The sequence below is a fragment of the Streptopelia decaocto genome, assembly GCF_964273445.1.
Source record: "Streptopelia decaocto genome assembly, chromosome: 8".
NCBI classification, from domain to species: Eukaryota; Metazoa; Chordata; class Aves; order Columbiformes; family Columbidae; genus Streptopelia; species Streptopelia decaocto.
Window position 1 is genome coordinate 20,344,144 of NC_138662.1, and position 24,101 is coordinate 20,368,244.

General features: G+C 53.5%; 1 protein-coding gene across 1 annotated transcript in view; it reads right to left on the reverse strand.

Annotated features, from left to right (window-relative positions):
* NCKIPSD (NCK interacting protein with SH3 domain) overlaps positions 1–24,101 on the reverse strand; it is a 45,120-nt gene that overhangs the window by 13,076 nt on the left and 7,943 nt on the right. Inside the window, exons 2-7 of the mRNA XM_082059999.1 lie at positions 16,915–17,027; positions 16,021–16,222; positions 11,146–11,233; positions 8,896–9,512; positions 2,164–2,334; positions 560–646 (exon numbers count right to left, since the gene is read on the reverse strand). Coding sequence (XP_081916125.1) covers positions 560–646; positions 2,164–2,334; positions 8,896–9,512; positions 11,146–11,233; positions 16,021–16,222; positions 16,915–17,027 — 1,278 coding nt within the window. The remainder of the gene's footprint in view (positions 1–559; positions 647–2,163; positions 2,335–8,895; positions 9,513–11,145; positions 11,234–16,020; positions 16,223–16,914; positions 17,028–24,101) is intronic.

Below are 24,101 nucleotides of genomic sequence, written 5' to 3' on the forward strand. Positions count from 1 at the left end.
AAGGCTCCATGTGCTGTAGCTGGGGACTCAGGGACAAGATGGGGACAAGTTTCTAACCCCCCCAGAGTCCTACAACAGCACGTTGCAGGAAGGAGAGGGGAAAAGCAACACCGCAGAGGCGCTGAAGGCAACACCTCCATTCCTTCCGCTGAATACTGATTTCCTTCCTTGCTCCCAAGGCTTCTGCTCACAACCTACTTTCCTGAGCAAAGCTGTTTACTGATGCACAGCAGCCGCAGCCTGTCAGCTTTCCCAAGGCATCCTCGGAAATCCTTCCTCTAGATATCAGCGACGCCGGTTCTGTCCCTCAGCGCAGCTGATAAAAGCAGCGCCAGCCACCGCTTCCACATCTCGAGCATCCTCTGCTCTCCCATACGACTCAAATCCATAGCACTGACATTCACCAGCACGCAAAGGGATGTGCTGCAGCTCCATCTCCTTCACAGCCTGCGCCATCCAGGGGGAACACCTTAGATATATTCCTCATAGCAACCCTGCTCCTTTACATCTTCAGGGAGACCTCAAAAAGAGAGAGATAGGATGTGTTCTGCCACCTTACCATCTGATAATACGCCACGAGGGACAGGACGGATTCAAACTCATTCTTCTTGCACATTTTCTTGCAAACTTCTGGGTCTGCGTCTGTCTGGAAGCAGGAATGAACAGGTCAGCCCAGCGATGTGTCAGAGCAACAACGTGCCCACCAAAGCAAGCCCAGAGACAGCTCGAGAACCACCGCCCCATAGATTCGGCATCCAAGGGAATTCTTGAGAAACTTCTCTGCCGTGCAGCATGTTTTGGGCTGAAAATATCTACAAACCCCATGACCTGAGCAGCGCCTCGATGAGCACAACATGCAGCTGCACACGGCAGCTCCAGCACCGTTCCTATCCCGAGAAGAACTGTACATCTCCTCCCACCCCTAAATTAGGAGGAAACGGTTGCACAAAATCCCCCTCATACAGCACAGGCCGTACGATGAGTGATAAAGACACTGGGATTTATTACGCAAAACAAAATATCAGTTCTGCTTATGTCAGAACTGGAGAGGAATGCAAAACAGGGGCCAGAGCAAACCCCACACAGGAACCCACAAGACAGACCATGTCACTGCACCGAGGAGCAGCTCCCACATCGTCACACTCCCCACACACAGGGCTTGTCCGTGCTGGTGACAGCGTGGGGACACCATGTCCCACGGCTGCTCGCTGTGCGGATGTGCCTCCCCCGTATGCACAGATGTGGCGAGATGCTTCATACTTTACCACAAAAAATACCTTGAAAGCTCACTTTCAATGTAACCAAAGAATTCTGTTTGCATTTAATTTGCCTCACCCCGCGGGCACTTCCCAGCCATGGAGGATGTTACACATGGAAGACGTTTTAAACGAGCCGGGAAGTGCAGACTTGTAGGTTTTCTGTGGGAGGCTGCGTCTTCCTGGAGGTGAAGGGTTTATATTCTGCAAATGCTACAGATACCGGGAAGAACGCTCTAGAACTCTTTGCAGAACAGCTCTAGAGCTCTTTGCAGAAAAGTTCTAGAACCCTTTGCAGAACAGCTCTAGAACCCATGCAGGACCGCTCTAGAGCTCGTTGCCGAACATCCCTGGAACCCATGCAGAACTGCTCTAGAGCTCATTGCAGAACCGCTCTAGAACCCATGCAGAACCGCTCTAGAGATGTTGCAGAACTGCTCTAGAACCCCTTGCAGAACAGCTCAAGAGCTCATTGCCGAACCACTCTAGAGATGTTGCAGAACTGCTCTAGAAGCCCTTGCAGAACAGCTCAAGAGCTCATTGCCGAACCGCTCTAGAGATGTTGCAGAACTGCTCTAGAAGCCCTTGCAGAACAGCTCTAGAGCTCATTGCTGAACTGCTCTAAAAGCCCTTGCAGAACTGCTCTAGAACCCCTTGCAGAACAGCTCTAGAGCTCATTGCCGAACTGCTCTAGAACCCCTTGCAGAACAGCTCTGTGAGGTGGAGAGGAGGGCAGCTCAAGAGCGCCACAGACCCTGCACAACAGGCCAGGGCTTCACGCTGACAATAAAGGACGCACAAGAAACCCACGTCCTCTGAAACAGCAGATCCGACGGCAGCGCAGGGGCGAAGGAGCCAGGAGAAGGGAGCTCCAGCAGCGCCGCCTGCCTGCCCGCCGCGCGCTCACCAGGATGCGGAGCAGCTCCTCCAGGTAGCAGCAGATGACGTTCTCGTCCTCGTAGAGCGCCCAGCTGCGCTGCTGAGCGTCGTCCTTGTGCCGGGCCAGGTCGGCGAAGATCACCTCCAGCCGCTGCTCGTCGTGGCAGATCTGGCCCGAGGGCAGCCCCGCGCTCAGGTTCTGCACGACAGCGAAACTGCGCGTTAGTGGGTCCTGACAGCTGGGGGTTGTGTGGGTGCCTGTTTCCTCTAATCTGTGTCTCGGGACTGGCAGCTGACCTCATTCAGTCAAGAGCTGGCAGCAAAAAGACAGCAAGTTTAAGGCACACGCATTATTTCAGCTCTATACTTTTGGGTCCTCTACTGGCCTCCTTTCCTTGCACAGCTAATGAACCAAAATAGTTACCAGAACTGGTGTGTGGTCAGAAAGTCTTTAAATCCAAGCTGCTGCCATCCTGCCGGATGGTTACCTATCTTCTGAGGCTGCTAGAGAACCCGAGAAACCTCAGCTCAAACAAACCTACACCTCTTTTTCCTTATTGCATTCAGTAACGTAAGGCCGATCCAGACAAGCCAGCACCCCCAAAGCTGCGGGAACTGGTGCCCGAGTTGCCCCAAGATCACAGAATTGTGACCTCCCAGCACACGGGCAGGTCACAAACTTCCCACTTTGCCACAAACCAGCGGAGGGAAACGCTGCCATAAGGGGAATTATCACTCCTGTAAGAGGGGAACTTCAGGCAAGAAGCCAACCCAGGTGACCACGGCCCCCTGCATGTTTCCCAACACCTAAAGGAAAACCCAAACCGCTTGGCCACAGCGTGACGCTCAGCACCAGCTAAACCCTTGTTTTCCATTGCCAGGGGGTGGCCAAACAACGCTGCGTCCTTCACAACAACAGGTCACCAAGAGCACGGGGCAGCCCAGCCTCAAACCCACAGGTATTTATAATACCCTGTTACCCCCCCACGAAACAAATGAACTGTGGGCATCGGGCAGGTGCTCAGAGCCCTTCAGAGGACACACCAAAACTCTTACATGTTAGTATTTTTCTGCAGGGTATTTGGGGGGTGAACTAATTAGGGTTTCAATTCGGTGCTTCAATTCTATAATAAAGAAGGATTCTTGTTGTTGCTGCTCACGACATAATTTTAGGCAGGCGGGTAGGGAGGCAGGAGCGTTGCCGGGTCGGCACAAGCCTCTGTGAGCTCTGAGTACTTTGGGGAGCTGCGGATGGCCCCACAGAAACCCAGGTAACCGGCGGCGAGAGAGGATGGCGGCTTTCAGGAGCCGAGCACAAACGCAAGAGAAATCCCACTGAACAGCGATTTATTACAGGAGCAAACGCGTTAATTAAGAGGCTCGCTTGGTCTTGCCATCCTGTCTTTTTTTTAGGAAGACCTACCGCACCGCAGCGTCACCTGCCTGTCCCTGTGTGTCCCAGCTGTGTGCTCCATGTACGTATCTTACTCACACGGAGCAGTGCAGGGCTGGTCCTGCCTCAGCCCACGTCTTTCTGGATGAGCATTTTAACGAGTACTCGTTTTAATGACCACTCTATCCAGCCTCTTACCGCTAATCTGCTTCCCCCAATCCTTCATCTGCAGCCCGAGCATCAAGCGCCTAATGGACTCGGATGAGATCAACCCATTAACAAGCTCGTCAATCCCACCGCTGTAACGACGCCGTCTCAGCACCATCCTCAGCCCTCCCATACCAGGTCAGGGCTCTGCTTATTAAACATCTTGGCAGCTGCTCCAACCTGCAGCCTCATCATAAGGTCCTTTCCAGGAATCCACCAGAGAGCTTGTGCGCAGGAGGAGGTTTTGGTATTTCTAACACCACCACTTCGCGTTATCTTGCTGCTTCAAGTAGTTCCCTCCCCCAGCGCCGCAGAACAAACTGCTGCAGGAATTTTGTTCCTCCTGAGATGCCTGAACCCATTTTTGGGAACCTCGTCGCATCCACACTGCTCAGAGGTCACCACACCTGCCCAGGTGCCATCATCCCAAGCTCTTCCTCACCTTCCTCCCCACCATGCTGAATACATTTAAAAGACATATAGATGAGGTCCTCAGGGACATGGGCTAGTGCCAGAGTTAGGTTATGGTCGGACTTGATGATCTTAAGGGTCTCTTCCAACCAAAACGGTTCTGTGAGTCTCTGGATCACCAGTGCTGCGGACACACACACATCTACTGGCAGTTTCCCTCCAGATGAGCCCAGATGTGCCTGGGGCAAACCATACAGCAGGTTTTCGGACACATTGCAGGGGAACTGCTCTGGGAATTCACCCCTTCTCTGCCAGCAAACCATCCCCACTACAAAAACCCAGCGCTGACGCTGCACTCGGGCTCCTCGGCAGCTGCTAAACCAGGTGGAACAGGGAGCAAGAGAGACTCCTGACTTGGGCCAGCCCAGCTGCCCAGGCCAGGCCTAACTCCCCTCTCTGGGCAGCAGCAGCTCTGGGCACCCGGGGACACAGCCCCGCGGCGGGGCAGGTCGGCAATGTCCCTTCATAAAGGCTCCCCCAGCAATTATCACTAATGAAAGGCCTTGCCTAAGCACTAACGCATTCCTCCCACCCTCCCCACTCACTTTTGTTACAGCATTTCACAGAGGAGGAGCCCTGCCTAGGCAGGCTGACAGTTCAGCCTAAGGAGGCAGCATTAAAAGCGCTCGCCCCGGTGACCCCGCTTTGTCCCCAGCGAGCAGAGGGACAAAGCTCCCGCGGGAGAAGCCGAGCCCCATCGCAGCGCTGGCCTCGCCAAAGCAATTCTCCTTTAAGCAAAGCTGAATCGATGAACCAACGGGAGCTGCAGGCCAGAGGTGGCCCGGGGGGCCAGGGAAGCGGAGGGAGCTCGGCCACATCGGCCACATCAGCCACCGGGTTTGTCACGGCCCCTTGGGGACAACAGGCAGCCACCAGGCACCGGTCACAGCCCAGCACTGTGATGGAAACCCCTCCAGAAATACGTCACCAACTTCCAAACGTGACCCCCCCATCTCCAACACATCCAGGAACCGCTCGACCCCACCAGCCTGGGCCCATCTCCGAGCTTGAACTGAGTTGTACACCTTTGTCAGCGGTTTTCCAGCTTAAATTTAAGGCATTCAGAGATGAGTCTGAGTCACAAGTGCAACATAGCAATGCTAATTTAATAAAAAGCAGATAAGTGATTTCTAAGTGCTCCTCCCAAGGTGTAGCTGGCTTGTGCATTAGGCAGTTTTGCTCACCTCACACTCCGCTTCATACATTCTCAATCAGCCTTCCAAGGCAAGACATCTACAGTACTGCCCCCCCCAGACAGGAGATCACTCAGCAGAGCTGAAGGCAATCACACATCACCGATACACACTGATCCCAGCGGTTCTCTAGATGCTTGGAAAAAAATCTGCGGCATTGACATTATCTTTAGTCACGTCCAAATTTCAAACGAGCTCCCACAAAAGCCAGCTCTGGTTCAGACGGTCACTGCAGCGATGCCTTTGATAGGTTTAGAATCATAGAATCACAGGATGGTTTGGGTTGGAGGGACCTTCCCAGCTCCCCCAGTGCCCCCCCTGCCATGAGCAGGGACATCTGCACCAGCTCAGGTTGCTCAGAGCCCCGTCCAGCCTGGCCTGGGATGTCTCCAGGGATGGTTCATCCACCACCTCTCTGGCCAACCTGGGCCAGGCTCTCACCACCCTCAGGGCAACAATTTCCTCATCATGTCCAGTCTGAATCTCCCTCCTTTAGTTTAAAACCATCACCCCTTGTCCTGTCACAACAGGCCCTTTGCACATCCTGCCCAGTCACCACGTCACTCGGCAGGAACTGGTTCACAGACAAGAGGGGACATTTTCACGGCCAGGTCAAATCCTGACCTGAGGAAGACAACTCAGCATGTTTGCTCCTGCAGATGAGGCTTCTCCAAGCAGTTCGGTACCTCTGAAGTGTTTTTCCTAAGGTGTGAGCACCTCAGCAGCCTCCTGGTCTTTGCTGTTCCCCCAGTGCAGCCTTATGTCACCTCTGGAAAAGCAGGAGCACGAGCTGTCCCAGCAGAAGAGGCTTCTGTTCTGCCAAAAACACGTTCCTGGGCAGACTCCTCAGTGGAGAAGAAGGTAAATAAGAGGGAAGTGCCACCACATTTCAACCCTCGGAAGGCACTGGGGACAGGAGCGAGGTAATGGATTCTGGAATTGATTTAGTGAACCAGTGATCTGACTTCAAATTAGGACTGGAATGGAAATAGAAAGGATGTAAGTAAGTAAGCAATGTGATACAAAAGGTTGAAGCAGGTACACGATCTGCCACGGGCAAACCGAAACTTCAAATCAAAGCTGATCTCTCACGCTGTTCCAGAGGGTGGGAGAAAAGCCTTGAAAAATATACAAAAGGAGGACTGACCGTGTATTTGCACAGACTGGGGCGTAAAGGGATTTCAGAAGCTACAAATTAACGAAAAAGCAGCCTTGACCTAGAACTGACGGCTCAGCAACAATTCCACACAGAAACCCCTGAGATCACAGAACAATTTGGAATAACGATCAACACGAAGTCAACTGTGATAATTTGTACCGTTAAACTACGGCGGTGCGGCCGCCCCATGGCGACGTGCGACTGTCCTTCCGATTGTTAGAGCTGGTCCTTCTGCAGCAGGTGAACAACCTGGTCTGGACCGGGCACCGATGTGTCCAACAGCCGCATCTTCTGCGTGGGACGCTCGGGACAAACAACCGCTGCAAACGCAGCATTTACACCCGAGCACCGTGCGAGCCCACCCGGACTGTCCTGAACACGCTCAGGGTCGGTACCGGGGTCACGGCACCTTCTGCCGGGTCTCCAGACTGTCCCGGCCACCTTTAAGTCCTGTGGATGTCCTAAATGACAGAAACCACATCGATTACGGGTAGATCCATACTCATCCCCGCACCAGCATGGGAATTTCTTCCCATCTTTTCCACTGCAGCGGTGGCCGTGAAATTGGGGTTTGCAAATCCCCTCTGCAGAAACCTGGCGCTCACTCCTGTGGAATTCAGCTTATTGTATCTCGAGAACAGGTATTAAAGATAAAAATAATATACAAAGCTCACCCAAGGCCCAAGTAACAGCAAACTGAACTTCTTAGCATGTGAGTTGGAGCCAGAACATTTGCTTCGAACAGCAACATTTTTGTGCTGAATCTCGATGGCCCATCAACACGGTTTTGTTAGTGAAGTGGGAAGCAATTAACCGTTGGGCTACGGCCACAAACTGAGACGTGGTGATTGCTTCTAGGACCCTCTGCTCAGCGCAGTTACCCAGATTACGATTTGATCTAAAATTTGAATGCCATTAGTTTTCCATATCCCAGTGCCTCTGAACAGTTCATTATCATCCTGCCATTAGCGATGGAACTCCAATAGATGCTTCTATGAAACGTTCTCCTCGGGGCTGTATTCAGCAAGTGGGAGCTGCCATTTATTACCCTCCGACTGAAGCTGCCCAGGTGCATTTCGCTTTGCTACAAGAATCAGCCTTTTCTTTCCCTCCTCGCGTGTCTGCAGCAGAGCAAGGAGGAACAGACAATTGTTTTGGCGTAAGGTTTATTTTGAACAAGCTCAAGATAATGCTCTTCTTCCAGGGGCTGAAAAACTACTCTTCTGTGTTTCTTTTTAAGAAAGCAGGGCTGAGGTCTGTGTTATGGAATAGAGGTTCACATCGATGGAAAACTGTCATCGCTTGGATGAAAGACCAGGCCAGACACATGAAAAGTTTTGGATGCTCCATTGTCAAAAGAGACAAGAACCCCTGGGGATTTCCAGCACGTGTAGGCACGCTGAATCTACAGAGGATGTGCAGCACCGTAGAGGAGAACAACTTTATACAATGCACTGGTTTATAAAAGGTTTCTATAAAGAAGCACTTATTGCAAAAGCTTCATTTTCCTCAGCCTCTATTTGTCGCACTAACTAAAACCACCTCTTTAAAAAGCCACCATTCATTTATTTCTCCGATTCTACGCTGCCACATTGGTTCTCCACGAGCTTTCAACACCTCCTGTCAGAGCTTCCGCAGGACACTAAGTCCTGTTGCATCCCTTCCCTGCGCTGTCGCCAGCGCTGTCCCCGGGACCGGGAAGGTTGTCACCTCCCGCCCGCTGTGCTCCTGTGGTTCAGATCGCTGCCACCCACCCCACCGCCCTCCACCCAAACCGCAGCGGCACCCCAACACTCACCTCCACACAGCCCCAGCGCCCCCAGCACCAGGGGCCCCCTCCGCTGGTTCCACCCCCACCCTCGGCTCCAAATTCAAGGTTCTGCCCGTCACCTGCAGCTCGTTTGGGGAATAAACTCCTCTGTTTGCCACTTCCCTGCTAACCGTGCTCAGAGCTGGTTTAAAGCCCTGCTTCCCTTGGTTAGACATCCAGCCCATCAAGCATCTCTCCTTCTGTTTAACATCTTGCTTATTACGAAAAAATTCGTCCTGGAAAGGGCTGTGGGGCATTGGAACAGGCTGCCCAGGGCAGTGCTGGAGTCACCATCCCTGGAGGGTTGGACAGACGGACATGAGGTTCTCAGGGACATGGGGCAGTGCCGGGGTGGGTTATGATTGGACTCGGTGATCTTGAGGAGCTTTTCCAACCAAAATGATTGTGTGATTCTATCTCACCTCTCATCCCAAACGTTATGAGAGCTCACGGAGCTCGTATGACCATCTGCCCGACGCCGGGAGGTGGTTTGCAGCAGCCCCCCAGCCCAGCCCCGCAGGCATTACCTTACTCTCCACCACCGAGATGAGAATCTGCTCCATGATGCCGCTGGTTGCTGGGACGGAGCTCTGGATGTGGCCGATGACCACGCCGATGGCCACGCGGGACAGCTCGTAGCTGAGGTGGGTGTTCCTGCGCACCAGCTCGATCAGTTCGGCACCTATTGTCTTGGGCACGGATGCCACCAAACCACTGGGTTCTGGTGGCACCGGCTCCACCGCGGCCGCCTTCTTCTCCTCCAGGCAGAGCGAGCTGAAGGCGTCCAGGCTCGCAGGGGCGGCCGGGGCAGCTTTCTTCACCTGAGCAGCCTTCTCCCCATCCACAGTGTGGGACCTCTGGGTCCCCCCTTCAGCCGGGGGTGCCGGGGCAGCCCTCTTGCTCTGGGGGGATTTGCTGGCCCCGTCCTTCGGGGAGGTCCCGTAGCGGGAACCGGCGTCCAAATTGCGCGTGATGGTGGTGTGGACGCTGCGGCTGGGGACGGGGGGCGGCGTGTTGGCGGGGCTGGAGGTGGCCGTGGGGAGAGCGGCCTCTGACGCAGAAGACGCGGTGTACAAGGTGTCCAGGGACGTGGTGCTTATGGAGGAGGCACTAGAAGCTGACCCAGGGATGATTTCGACAGCATCTGAAAGGGAACAATTAAAAATGCCTTAGCAACAGCATCAAAGGGAAAAAAGAGAAAAAAAAACAAATTGCTACAGCACAGTCCATTAAAAGGCTCATTGTGCATGCGACCAGAGCAGTTTAACTCCTCTGCCTGCCTTACTTATCTCAAAGCAAAATTACACCAGTTCTCTCTGGAGCATTCCCACACAATCACCTCTTTAGAAACGGGAAAACTGCTCTATTGAGATGAATACCCTTCAAAGGGCTCAGTGTCTTGCTGGGGAAGGGAGGGGGGGACAGGACTAAGGGACAGAAAAGTCTTTTCCCCTGGTTTAACGAGGGTTCTTTTTCTGCGCTCAGGTTCTAAGCCCTCACATCGGAATTATGATGTCTGAGAACTGCAAGACACCGAAGCCTTCGCACACCAGCTCACAGCTCCCTCTTGCAGGACCCCAGTGACCACACCATGGTCAGCCCTGCGGGGAAGGAAACGTTCGGCTGACACCAGCTCCCATCTCTCCCTTGTGGGACTCCCCAACATTTGATCTGGAGCCCTGGAGCCCCATGAGCATCCACCACTTGCACAAGCCTCCATGTTATCTGCTCTGCTGTATTTCTCCCCCTGCTCTCGTTCTGCATATCTCCAGTGATGGTTCTGTCTCACCTTCCAAGGAAAAAAATCCACTACAAGCAAAGAGATGCTGAGATTTCTCTCCCCTTTAACTTGATCTAGTATATAATTCTGGTAAAGCTTATCCCTTTGTTTCCAGGAAGCAGAAATGTATCCAAGTCCTTCCCTGACTATGAAAACAGTGACCTGGGCAAACACTGGTTTACCTTCATCTAGAGCTTCAGGAGAGCAGCTGACGTTGGGGAGGAACGTGCCCCACCAAAAGGCAGCTTCCCCAGACCACAGGAAGGGCTGTGGGACAGACACAGACACCTTTGCTGCAGCTCTGCAGGCAACTCCAACCCCCTCTGCCCCTGGGAACCCTCCAACCGCTCCATCCGCCACTTGGTGCCGTGACGGTCACAGCGCTGGGAGCGGCTCAGCAGGGTGACCACTGTCTGCAGCTCCTGCCGTCAGCCCGTGGCCCCGCTCCCAAGGGCAGGGAACAGCTCTGCCGTGGGAGATGGCCACGGTGTCTGTGGGAGTAAATCGCCAAGGTTGTGTGCTGGCCAGATCAGCCACACGAGCAGGCAGAGAATGCGCTCCTTGGAAAGCACGATGTTCCCAAGGGCCATGGACAATGGAGGAGGAGGACACTGTACCCGGCAGCCACCCGCAGGTGCCCAGACCCTCCTGGATCAGAGAACCACAGAGTCATTTTGGTTGGAAGAGACCCTCAAGATAATTGAGTCCAACCATAACCCATCCCTGGCACTGCCCCATGTCCTGAGAACCTCATCTCTGTCTGTCCAACCCTCCAGGGACGGTGACTCCAGCACTGCCCTGGGCAGCCTGTTCAATGCCCCACAGCCCTTTGGGGAAGAAATTGTTCCCCAGATCCAACCTCAACCTCCCCTATATAAATTCAGGGTATACACAAGGATGCCCTCCTAAGCACAAAGCAAAAGCATCCAGGCGCAGTGCCTGCTGTATCACCCGGTGTCCGTTCCGTGCCCCGGCTCTGGAGAGCATCCGTCCTTACTTTTAACGGGACCGGCGATCTGCGCGCTCCTGCGCTTCTCGGGGGGCGGGGGGGTGACGGGCGCCGCGCGCCGGGGCTGCGGCGGGATCTGCAAGGCAAGATTTCAGAGCAATCAAAGGCGGTTGGCAATAAAGACATTCTCTGTTATGAAACCTCCTTTCTCGCGTGCGTGTGTAGATTTGTCCTTACATCTCTCTCATCATTTGGGGAAGTTTTCTCAGGAGGACAGATATTAATAGGCAGCTTCCTAGAAGAACAAAGCAGGACTCACGGCTGCTTCATCCCCTCCCTGCGACAGGCAAAGCAGCCCTTGTTTAATTGCCGTGTTCGGCTGCACTCAGCGCGCACGTCGTGTAGACCTGTCAAGCATTTACTCCTCCTTTATTCCAAAGGCGAACCCACACACTCGCCGTGACTCTACATTACTCTCAACAGCTCCACGGCGGCTGCAAACAGAGCCCGTATTTAGACGCTCTTCTGGAGAGATCCATTACATCAGCCACAAATACCCTTGCAGAAAGACAAAGCCAAGGGCTGGAGACACATAAATGCCTTTTCCATGCTTTCAGAGCTATTTCTGCTCACGCAGGGAGGGAGAAAATAGGGCTAGACCCTCTATGCAATCCTACACTATAGCAAGACCCGCTGGCAAAAGCTTTTGCCAAGGAGTTGCATTAACTCTCAACATCTGGGATCTCTCTGCAAGTCTCCACCAGCAATGCCAAGCCAGCGGTGTGTGAGCTACAGACCCAGATTCCTTTACTTGTCTTTTCCCATTGGATCCAGACACCACGATCACCAGCATCGCTTACACCAGCGCGGTGTTACCACAGGGGTCACCTCTGACCGGCCGGGTGGGAGCACATCGCATCAATACTCTAAATCCTCACGTCCCACGGCCAGGAGACCCTTAGGACTCGTGTGGTTCAGAGCCTGCTGCCCAAAACACATCCTTATTTTTATGGAATATTGCGATCGCTGGCTGCAGAAAAACCGCCCTGGGCAGCGCGGGATGGGAATGGAGATGATGGTCAGAACATCTCAGGTGGCCCAGGTTGAAGCCAGCTGGAATCTACATGCCATAGTGACACCCAGACCATCACATGGTGCCCATTTCCCAGGTTTCTTTAGCCCTGGAAAAGAAGTTTTTCTGTGACCTGCCCTGTAAAACCAGCAGCGCTGCCAGTCCCTGCAATTAAAACCTAAAAGGTCTATTTTAAATGGCTCAGAACAAGGAGAATGAAAAAAAATGTGCTTTCTTTTCTTCCCTGGATCCAGGAAGGGTAGAAACTTCCTCTGAAATGGAAGCAAAGATATTCCTGGGAATAAGACACCTCCAGGAGCCACCTCAAACGTTCAAGACTCGATGCCAAAAGCTGACGCTACAGTGCTCCCCAGATGAGTGGAGACGCAGCAGTTTGCACAGCTCACCAAGGCTTTGAAAAGGGATCTCTCGGTCCTCTCCTCCCACCCAACACATCCAACCTTTCACTGTGCCACATCACAAGTCGCTCCCTTACAAGCGCCTTTAGCTGGTGGATTAGCAGGAGATCCCAGCCCGAGCTCTGCTGCTCTTGTCAATCCCTCCCACATTGTTCTCTGGGTAAAACGCTACGTGATACTTGCACACGGCTTCAAAAATGACCTGTGGCAGTCCAAAAAGAGAGAATGCACAGCTGAGAGAGGCCAGACAGCTCGGGAGGGGGCTCTGCATCGCGTGGTCCCAGACCCGGAGAGCTCAGCTGAGTCCCCTCCGCGGAACGGTGGGGACGGCGGCACTGACGGAGCCGCTCGGCGCGGCCGCGGTCACCGGCGCAGCGGGATCCAGCAGCCGGGAGCGCTCAGAGCTCAGCACCAGCGTGATGGGCTTGGGCACAGCTCGGCTTGGCATTTGGGAGAATTCCCGTGGCTTCACTGGCCCTTCCAAACGTGCCGTGCGAGTTTAACACAGCTATCACAGGCGAGGGTTTGAATTAATGGGTGCACGGCTGATGTCGGCTCAGAGCCCTGCCCGCCTCGTCTAGACGGGAGGCACCACGTGAATCCCCCCGAGCCAAGAGCTGCCGCACGGTCCGGAGCCACGAGGGACAACCGATGGGTGTCCCCTCCCTCCGCCCCACGGGGCCAAGGGGGGATGTACAGCATCAAAACCCCAAGGGAAAGGGAGGAAAGGGGAGAAAAGCATCCTCCAGGTGCCGTGCTGTCCTGGTTTTGTTAAAAACAAGTTTCTCTTTCAGTGAATTTTGCCTGTCAGCTAAAGCTTCATATTAACTGCATTTTCCTGGAGAACCAGACCCATGTTTTGGTAAACCTAGCAATGGAATGCAAACTTATTGATAAGCACGGATGGACATCTCGCGAGAGGGGCGACGAGAAACAAGTGACCAAGAAACTGACCAACTGTGTATAACATTCCACTCACGTGAATACTTCATATAAAAGTGGGAGATCACGAGGATCTCGTCCCTTTTCCCCTTTTGCCTTTGCTTTTTCCCTTCTGCTTATGGCCGACACTAGGAAAGGACCTTGCGAGTCGTCCCTGCGAACTGAGGCCAGTGACAGACTGAATCCAGCTCCGGTTGGCTGCAGAGTCCAGTCCAGGACTTTGGGTGCTGGCTCTGCAGTTGCTGAGACTTTCAAGATTGGTTTTGTATATTTTGTATTATTTTCTCTATTCTTATTAGTAGCATTAGTAAAACATTGTTAATTTTTCCAACTCTCTTCTCTCTGTCCTTCTTTCCTTCCCGATCGCCTGTGGGAAAGGGGTAGAGGGAGGGGCAAAAAGGGCGAAGTGGGGGGGGGAGAGGGGGTTAACGATACATCTGCCAGGGTTTTATTGTCACCCCGCAATCTTAACCCTCGACACGTGGGGAAGGTGATGGTGCAGGAGCCCTTGCAGCTCAGTCCCCCTATCCATGGGAAGGAGGAACCTTGTCGAGGGTGCAGAGAGAAGCACCTACACGTGTTAAAACCCTTCCCTTCCCCAAGCGTCTACGAGGGGGCTGTGAACTTCCCAAATCCACAGATTGACAAGTGTGTGTCCCGTTTTGCAGGGGCTGCCGGCAGCGGCTCCGCTCCCAGCGCTGCTGCAGACACGAGCTGACTCAACCACAGCCCCCCACCCGCTGCGGGGGGGCACAGAGCAGCACCCTCCTTCAGCCCCAGCTCCTGGGAACCGTGCTGGTGGGGTGGGAACCTCCAAACAAACCAAACCACCCCAAACAAACCAAACCAACAATCCCTCGCCCACCACCTCCGCTCAGCCAGCTCTGCCAAGACGCGCTGGTCCGCAGCACCGGCTCTGGCAGCCCAGCATCGCAGCCCACGGAGCGTTCGCAGATGCCGCGGGCTGACTAAAAACACCCCGAGAGCCCAACCTCCCGCTTGGCAGCTGGTGTGTGACTGTCCCAGCTCCTGCTAATGCCAGCGGAGCTGACCAGAGGCTCAGCACTGGTGCCAGCGCTGAGTCCTCCCGCCAGCTCAGCCCTAGGGAAGCAAAGCCAGCAATGGGAGATTTGCACTTCAAGTTTCCAGATGCAAACACTGAGCACGCTAGAAAATGCAAAGCAATGCAAAGCACATCCCAAGATGTGCTTTCTCTGGAGCTGGTGAGAACGTTTAGATTTCAGGAGGTCTCTTAGGCAGCTGCATGACCCGTGGCAGAAGTCAACGCTGCTTCCTGCATTTCACGTTTTCAAAGCGCACGGGAAATCCCCCAACCGAGCTGTTAAAATCCCAAGGAGCCCCCTGAGCACAGGGCAGCGCTGGGAGCCCTTCGACTGCACCCCCAGTGCCACTCAGCCAGAAACGGTTCCTTGTAGCCAAGGAATCTGGCGGGCAACCAAACCACCGACCAGATAAAGATGGGAATCAGCACGGCAAACGGGCCGTAAGGTGCTGCATTGGCTTTGCCCGTAATGCACAGGCTTGAGAATGGAGCTGCTCTGGCTGCCCAGAAAACAACCACCAAGAGAAAAACGGGGTTTGGAGGGATTGCCGTGTTCTGCGTGAGCCAGAGCGACCGCTCGTCCCTGCGGACTCGCAATTCTTCAAGTGTAAAACACACCTCATCTGCTAGGAGTGACAGCACTTCAGTAGCTCATAAACGCTTATTCCAGGGAGATGAAGAAAAACTACAGTGCACACGTTCATCTGCAGCAGAAAATATATCTATATCTCCGTGCTCATCCTTGCATGGAGCCTGGAGCCCTAACAGCCGGCTCTGCCTGCTCAGCACCATCGGCCGCATCGCTCGCCCCAGCAACCGCGCACCATCCTGCGCCAACCTCGCTGGTGCTGCGCAGCGACCTCGGTGCTGTGCGTCACCGAGATACAAGAAATCCGCTCTAAATCATATTTCCTGCAATTTACTTCTAATTCATCATGACACGGAACATTCAGACAAAGCAGGATCTTTGTGCGTTGTTGTTTTCGTATTTTGAGCAGTACAAATAGGCACAGCAGATAAATGCTTAAGGACCAAAGACCTTCTTGTGTGGATTTAAAAGGGGGCAACAAAGCGGCGCTGAGCGCTCGGGGGGTGGTTCTGCTGCTCCCATCAAAATCTGTACTGAAAGTATCCTCTGGGGAGCATGCAGCTCTTTGAGAAAGTTGTCAAGAGACAATCTAGAGTGGATCTCACATATCTCCATAAAACCACAGACCCTCGAGGATCCCCAAAACCAACACAAATGTAAAAGGCAGAGCGCTGGTTCTAGATTTCTTAGAGACAGCATCAATTTATACCGCGGTGACCCCAGGTGAGCAGCACAAGCGCTCGATTTGTGCCTTGAGCTGCAAAGGCACTTTATTGACCAGGACAAGCGATGTCACACCAGCAAAGGAGGCACCTAGAAAGCGTTCAGCTGCTGTTACCTGGTAGAGACCTTCATCCTCCTCCTCGAAGTCGGTGTTGGGCAGGCTGTGGTGCCGCTCGTAGCCGGTGCGGCACACGCCGTTGGGCTGCCGCGCCACGTCCAGGTGGTGGTCGCTGGACGACTGTGTCATCACCGTCCCCTGCGGCGCAGGGGAGTGACCCTTGCGGGACACGGTCTCCTTGCGGTGATGGATCAGCTTTCTGAAACGGGACGGCAGCGTCAGGAACAGCAGAGAAACGCTGCAACGTTTACGTGATGTATTTAAATCATTTATTGCGTTTGGGCTAGATATACCCGAATGGGTTATATTACTCTGAACACCAACTACGGTTTCATTAACAACTAAGGAAGCACTTCTGGGGGAGGAAGGAAGAAGCTTTGCAAGAGTCCATGATTTATTCATCAGTTCGCTGGAGAAAAATGCCTCTTCCTCAGGGGAGAGCAACATATTGCATTGCAAGCTCCAGAAATTGCCTGCACTTTAGAATCAGTGTTCGGCTGAGATTAAACCAGCGCGCCCCAGCGCAGAGTGCGAGGTGTCAGAGCAACAAAAAGAATCTTCTCCTCACAAGCAATTATTCGAGAACAAATTAAGGACCTTGTGCCACATGCCAACAACCTCAACAATTCCTGGCTGGTAAGAGGAGAAAATACATCAGGAAAAGTTTGGGATTTCTCCTCTGAGCCTACAGAGCAGCTGGGAGTTTGCTCCTCTTCACATGCACAGGGATGGAGAGGGGAGGTGGAAGCCCCGCTTTGCTGGACACAGGTGACAGGAGAAGCAGCATCGGCCACCAGCTCCAATGGGCTTTGCAGCACAGGGACTCAAATCAATGACGTTCAACTTGCCCCCCAAGAACACAAAAGACCTGAGCAGCAGGTCTGTACTTACTGGAGGACATCCCTCTGCTCCAGGTTGTACTTCCCCCCGTTCTTCATGGCCGCGTTGTGCACAGCCTCAATGGCACGGTCGATAGACTGTAGAACCACATCTTGCTCCAGCACCTGAAAAAAACACACACCAAAAATCCTGTACGTCACTGTGCTGCTTCAGCTGCGGTTCTTTGGCACCGGAGCGTAAGGCAGGAGAGACCACAGAACCCACCGAGCAGGCGCTGAGCCAGCCGAGGGGCCAAGGACCAGCTCCAGAGCCAGAACCCATCTCAGCACCATCTCACTTCTCCCTCCTCCCTTCCTCCCGAGGGAACACACTCGGGCTCTGCTTCAAACCGAGTCTGCCCACTCGGGCTTTGCAGCTGGGAAAGTGAGTCCCTGTTACAAGCACCGAAATCCAGTGATGGCTCTAGAAGAGCGGGGACGGAGCTCCAGGACCAGGCCTTGAATACGCAGCCGGCTGCAGGGACCTGTTGAGACCACACTGCAAAGCCCAGCTTATCCCCAACTCAATTATCTCTGCTCCTGCTGCCCAGCTGTGGAGCACACACAGAGCTACAGACCTACTCCAAATCCAGTGCCCTTCATGGTCCGTTGCCTCTAGCTTTGCATTTTTCCTCGCTTTTTTCCTTGATGGTTTTTATGCTTGTTTTGCAACTCAAAGCGCCTTTCCCAAATCTCCACCCAAACTGTCATAGCAACATTTATTTCTCCTGCCAGGCGGTTTAGCGCTCTTCACTGCAGCTGAAATAAACACCAGCTTTGAAGCAAGAAATACCAAAGATGCCATTCCCCGGGGTTACATGGGAGGCCGGGAGAGCTGTGGCGAAGGGGCATGGGAAGGTAAAGCAGGTTCCCACACCTGGGACACGCTCCATGTCTTCGTTTGCAGCAGCTGACGTGCCTTCAGAAGACAAGACCTTTACAGGAATAAGGCAAAGGAGATGCTACTGAGTCCTTGCCCTGGATCCAGCAGACCTGCAGGTCTCCTGTAGCTGGTCCCAGCACCATCCATCTGGTTCGTGCATCATTCATTTGGTACCAGCACCATCCATCTGGTTCGTGCATCATTCATTTGGTACCAGCACCATCCATCTGGTTCCTACACCATTCATTTGGTACCAGCACCTTTCATTTGGTTCCAGCACCATCCATTCGGTTCCTGCACCATCCATTCGGTACCAGCCTTGGCCTGGGTGAGCAGGAGGAGAGGAAGGGGATGCTCGGACTCCAGCGCTCGCTGCAGCTGTTTGAACACTAAACCCCCTTCATCTTGGCTTCCTTTGCCCCCTCCCTGCATCACAGCAACCATTTATCCAGCCAAGGAGCGGCTGGAATCTCATCAAGGATGCACCTTAATTGGCCTTTGGGGGCTGCAGAGCAGCAGAAGGCAAACCCCCCCATCAGGGCGGAAAGCGCTTGCCTGCATAGCACTGGCATGCAGTTTTCTGATAACATGCTATGTATTATTTATGTCCTGATTAATTACTAAACCAAATGTGAATTAACAGCAACTGCAGACTGTGGGGAAAAAACAAACCAAACCAAACAAAAACAACGAACCAGCACAACCTCCAAACAAGGTGGGGATGAGATGCCCCTGCTGCAACACCTTTGAAGAAGGAAAATTTAGGAGGTTTTTTTGTGGGTTTGTTTTCCCAAGAAACAGAGATAGGGAAGAAAGCAACTGGGAAGAACTTTAAGAAGAAAACCATGTGTGTTAAAATGTATCTACCAGATTTATTAAAAGTATGAGATCAAGGACAAAACCAACACTCAGAAGCCAACTTTGGGATGAAGGCTCCAAGCAGCCCCATATGGCCTCGGTGGCATTAACCTCTCACTCCAGATCTAAGGAAGGAAATGGGGCAAAGCTCATTTGAACGCAGTTAAACAAGTGCTGTAAGGAAAGGTGAGTTATTTCAGAGGATACATCTCGTTTTCTTACGGCACGCTGCTGCTTTCTTCCCCAAAGGGCTGTGGGGCTTTGGAACAGGCTGCCCAGGGCAGTGCTGGAGTCACCATCCCTGGAGGGTTGGACAGACGGACATGAGGTTCTCAAGACATGGGGCAGTGCCAGGGCTGGGTTATGGTTGGACTTGACGATCTTGAGGGTCTTTTCCAACCCAAATGATTCTGTGATCCTCTGACATCACCCCAATCCCCAGGAATCCACAGGCTGGAGCTGCTGCTCGCTGTGCGATCCATTTGTTATGGAGGGGGCGCTTCCCCTCTAATAAAACATCGCATTTGCACACTAATGCAGCAGCGCTGTGACAACCGCCTTTTAGCTGCCGCGCTCTTTCCTTTGTCTCCTCTCCCCAACCCTCTATTACCAGGGCCCTGTCAAAAGGGCTGGAATAAAAAAGCAGCATTAACATGCCACTTGCACTTTGTGACATTATTGATGCTGCTCGTGAATCGTCTCCTCCTCCCTTGCTCAGCTGAGCTCAGGGTCTTCGGCACAGGGGCTGCCTCGCATTTGGGGCTTGCAAGACACCCCGCATTGGGGATCCCCTGCCCTACAGTCACACCTGAGCTGGTGAAGGTGTCCCTGCTCATGGCGGGGGTGGCGCTGGGTGATCTTTGAAGGTCCCTTCACCCCAACCTGTTGTACGACCCTGTGGTGGTGGCGGAAGGTGCCGGCCACGCGTGCCCACCCTTGCGGGGTGAGGGCCGGGGGTCTCCTCGGTTGCGCGGGGTCCACAGCTATCAGGTGTGGACAAGAGGCATCACTAGGACACGTCACCCTCTGCCCAACATACCGTGCAAACAGAGGGGGGTTTTGTTGAGGTATTGACCCACACTGACGCGGTGACTCACCCCAGAAAGGAGCGGCCACCACCCCTCCTATCAGATATCGCTGGTTTGATCAAGTAAAACGCTGCGGCAGAGAAATGCCAGGCTATAGGAACAGTCTGCGCGGACCAGCCTGGCCACACGGAGGAAGGGGCAGAGCGGTGACCCCTGACCATCACGGACCAGACGACTGATGGGCACCATATCAGAGACTCGGGCACCACCGGCACCCTGCGGGCGAGTTACAGCTGCATCAGAGCCACAGGTATCAGCCTGGAAACCGAATTTCTGCCTTTAGAGCCCAGCACGGGAGAATCACAGAAGCATCAATAAATCATTACTTCCTCTCTCCTCGCTAATAACACGAGCAAACAAAGAGTTTCCCCAGAGCCTGCTGCCAATTTCCTCCTGCCCCTGTCTGCGGGGGGGGCTCCCTGTATGACGGGGGCAAAGCCAGAACCTCAGCGCTGCCCTGGGGTGCTCGCACGTCCCCGCTCCCGAGGCAGGCGGAGAGTCATAGAGAATCATAGAATCACATGGTTTGGGTTGGAGGGACCTCCCCAGCTCCCCAGTGCCCCCCCTGCCATGAGCAGGGACATCTGCACCAGCTCAGGGTGCTCAGAGCCCCGTCCAGCCTGGCCTGGGATGTCTCCAGGGATGGTTCAGCCACCACCTCTCTGGCCACCCTGGGCCAGGCTCTCAACACCCTCAGGGCAACAATTTCTTCCTCATGTCCAGCCTGAATCTCCCTCCTTTAGTTTAAAACCATCACCCCTTGTCCTGTCACAACAAGCTCTGCTCAAGAGTCTGTCCCCATCTTTCTTATTGGCCCCTTTTAAGCACTGAAAGGTGCAATAAGGTCTCCCCAGAGCTTCTCTTCTCCAGCTGAACACCCCAGCTCTCTCAGCCTGTTCCCATAGCAGAGCTGTTCCAGCCTCAGATCATTTTTGCAGAGAACGTCTTTCCCAGGACCAAAGCCAGGCTTTTAAACAGCGTCCTTCCAGGACGTCCTGTGGGTACCGCAGTGCAGCCAACACAAGTCACAGCCACGCACGACCAGGGACGCGTCTGTCCCCGCGCTCACATCGCTCTCAGCATCCCTGCCCAGGAGCAGCCTCCCCAAAAGAACCCACAGGCGCACGGGACGAGTCGCACATCCTGCTTTCCCACACGCGGGCTGGTGAGAGATCCCGGCGTTTCTGAACGCGCCGCGGGCGTCCGGGCTGTGTGAGCTCCTCTCCTGCTCCCCCGGGGCTATGGGAAGCGTCACCCCCTCCCTCCTCGTCTGGAGTCCTTCCACGTGTGCCGCCGGCACTGTTGAAACGCGCTCACACAGAAGAACTCGCTCAACGGCCTAGAATAATCACACCCTTCAGAAAAGCATTTCCCCCCGGCAGCTGACGGCTGCGGTGGCGCGGACGGGCCGAGCCGCCCCGCGCCTGCGACGCTCCCACGTTTGCCAAAGTGGCCCATTAACGCACCGCAAGCTTTTCTTCGCCTCCGCAGGGGGCTGAGCCGAGAAAACGTGACCCTTTTCCCTCCTGCCTCCCCCGTTTTTAGCGATCAAAGGCATTCGCTCTCCCGCACGTGCAGGAATCGGTGCCCTCATCCCGGCAGCGGCTCTCGCAGCCACTGCCGGTTGTCACCCTTGTGTCATCGCTCCGGCTCTCACAATAAAGCACAGACAAAGTTTTGTCTCCAGTGACAGCTCGGTTTGCACGCAGCTGCGCTGACACGGAACGCCACTGAAATCAGGGTATTTATCCCGCTGGCGTACACAGGCACAGGCTCTTTGTTGCTCAAATCGGAGACGAACGCCGCTCAGGTCACACGCCACCCGTCCCCAGTCACCGCCCGGCTGTCTGCACACCGTATTCCTTCTGGATTTAAACCATTGTGGCAGCAGTGCACAAAAACCGACCGGCTTTGTCCGCAGCAGAGTGATGGACCAGATACCGGTTCCCCCTCCTGAACCGCTCAGCTCAGACAAACGGGCCGAGTTCTGCTCTTTGCACCGCTATGGGAAATCCAGCTCCTTTCTCTTCCCCTTCCCGCAGCCCCAATCAGAAATAAGAGATACGCATTAACTTCTTGTCGGCATGAAGATATTGTGCACTTAAAGAAGCGCGACAAAAAAAACAAGTGAAACAATGAGCAACTGTCCTGGTTACCGAGCAAATAAGACGAGAAAAGCTTCAAACAAACCTGCAGCATCTCTGGCTCGCTAGAGAGCAAACAAAGACATGGCTGAGCTCTCCCGACAAAGAGGCAGCCCAGAAACAGAGCTGGCACTCCCGCTGATACCGACGGTGGGTTTCTAACAGCTCAGGGCTTTTCTGCTGCAGCCTGCAAAAACCAGAAATGGGGAGAAACGAGAGACGGGGAAAGGGCTTAAATTGTGCAAATTGTGCTAAAGCAAAAGCCAGAGATGTACTAACTAGGAACAGCACAGGCGCAAGTGGCACTTGGAATAAATGGAACCCTGACGGCAGCAGAGGGATGCACAGCAACCAAATTGCAACTGATTTATGACCCGGGCAGCTCTAGAGTCGGAGTGAAGGGTGCGGAGACCTGCTGAGGAACAACAAAACAGCTCGGCCCACCAGGGCTGGAAGCGCTTCATCCTGGGTCTGCAGCCACGCTCAGACCCCGGGGACCGGCCACGACCATCGGGATCCGCCACCGATTCCTCCCCTGGCAGTTCTGCGGCCTCCAGTAACCAGAGCATCATCTAACCAGAGCATCATCTAACCAGAGCATCATCTAACCAGAGCATCATCTAACCAGAGCATCATCTAACCAGAGCATCATCTAACCAGAACATCATCTAACCAGAACATCATCTAACCAGAACATCATCTAACCAGAGCATCATCTAACCAGAGCATCATCTAACCAGAGCATCATCTAACCAGAGCATCATCTAACCAGAGCATCATCTAACCAGAGCATCATCTAACCAGAGCATCATCTAACCAGAGCATCATCTAACCAGAGCATCATCTAACCAGAACGCGTCTCTTGAGCCAAAACGCCAGGATGATAAATGTGGAGACAGAGGTATTTAAGTTAAAGCAGTCAACACATACCGAAGTATTTTGCCGTTCTCTGGTGCCTTAGTCCTCACCGCTCCCGGTGCTGCGGGGGCTCCTCGGGCTCGCCAGGCCCAGGAACAGCCCCCAGCGCTGGGGGTCACCCCTTTCGCGTCCTTTTGGCACATCATTGCCAAACAGATCTGACCTGACCAACGCTCACTGAGGGATTTAAACAGGTATGATGGCTGCGCTCCTGGTGAAGAAGAACCCTCAAACGCTCCTTTGCTTTCAGGTGTAAAGCTAACAAAACATGGAAGGTTTTCTGAAAGCAAACAGGCACCTCCCTTGCTCCCCTCCCGTGGATGTCGTAGCTATTATACATATTTCAGCACGTCCATGGTCGCACTATCAAACAGGGGATGCTATTCATACTTCTGGCTTATTAGCACCATACACAAAAATTGCATGAAGTTTGCTGTGCTGGCTAATTATGGCAAAGCCAATTAAAGACTGTGGAGGGTGCAGGTGCAGGGTGGCAAGGGAGGGCTTCGAGAGGGGCTGAAATACTCCTGTCGAGAGGCTGAAGATGCTAATTTGCCATAGATAAAATACCCAAATATGCCAAAGTGCTTGTTAACCGAGAGCTGCTCCGCAAGCACATTTATTGCTGGTAAAGTGGGTGCTTCTGCTGAAGCAAACGGCACCCAGACACTTACAAACTCAGGGAGTCAACACCATCAAGCCTTATGGGGACAATGATAGCTAATGCTAACTCGTGCCCAAAAAGAAATGAAGATACCACTGAGACCTGCGGCAATGTCTCATAACTACAACTGTTACATGTTGGGTCATAAAGACAGAGCACAAGGCAAAGAAATATCCAGAAAATTGTGAACCAAGGACCCCGCAGCCTCTCGAGTTGGTTTTTGACGGGCAGACGGTGGGAGCGGACACAGTCTTCTGGGCTGCAACACTTAGTTTCCACTGACCTACAAAAGGACCTTGAGATGGCAAGTTTAGCTGCGTTTATCAGAGGAATGAGGCTAACTTACTGTTATCTCCAGACTCAGTCTGAGAACAAATCCAGGGGTTTGTTTAGTGGGCTCTTTTCACCTTAAAAAGAAGATTACGGGGTTCAAGTGGATTTGCTGACATTTCACCTGTGAGGAAGTGAGAGGTGGGTCACGGAAGAAAAGCAATTCATTAGTGTCCCACACTATCTGCAGGGAAAAACAGCCGCCTGTCCAGCTGCAGGTTATAATCCCATCTCCTCTCGCAGCTTAGAGCCCCACAAACACCAAGAAATGAGAACGGGAGGCGAATGTCCCCTTAGGACACTGTGCTACAGGCA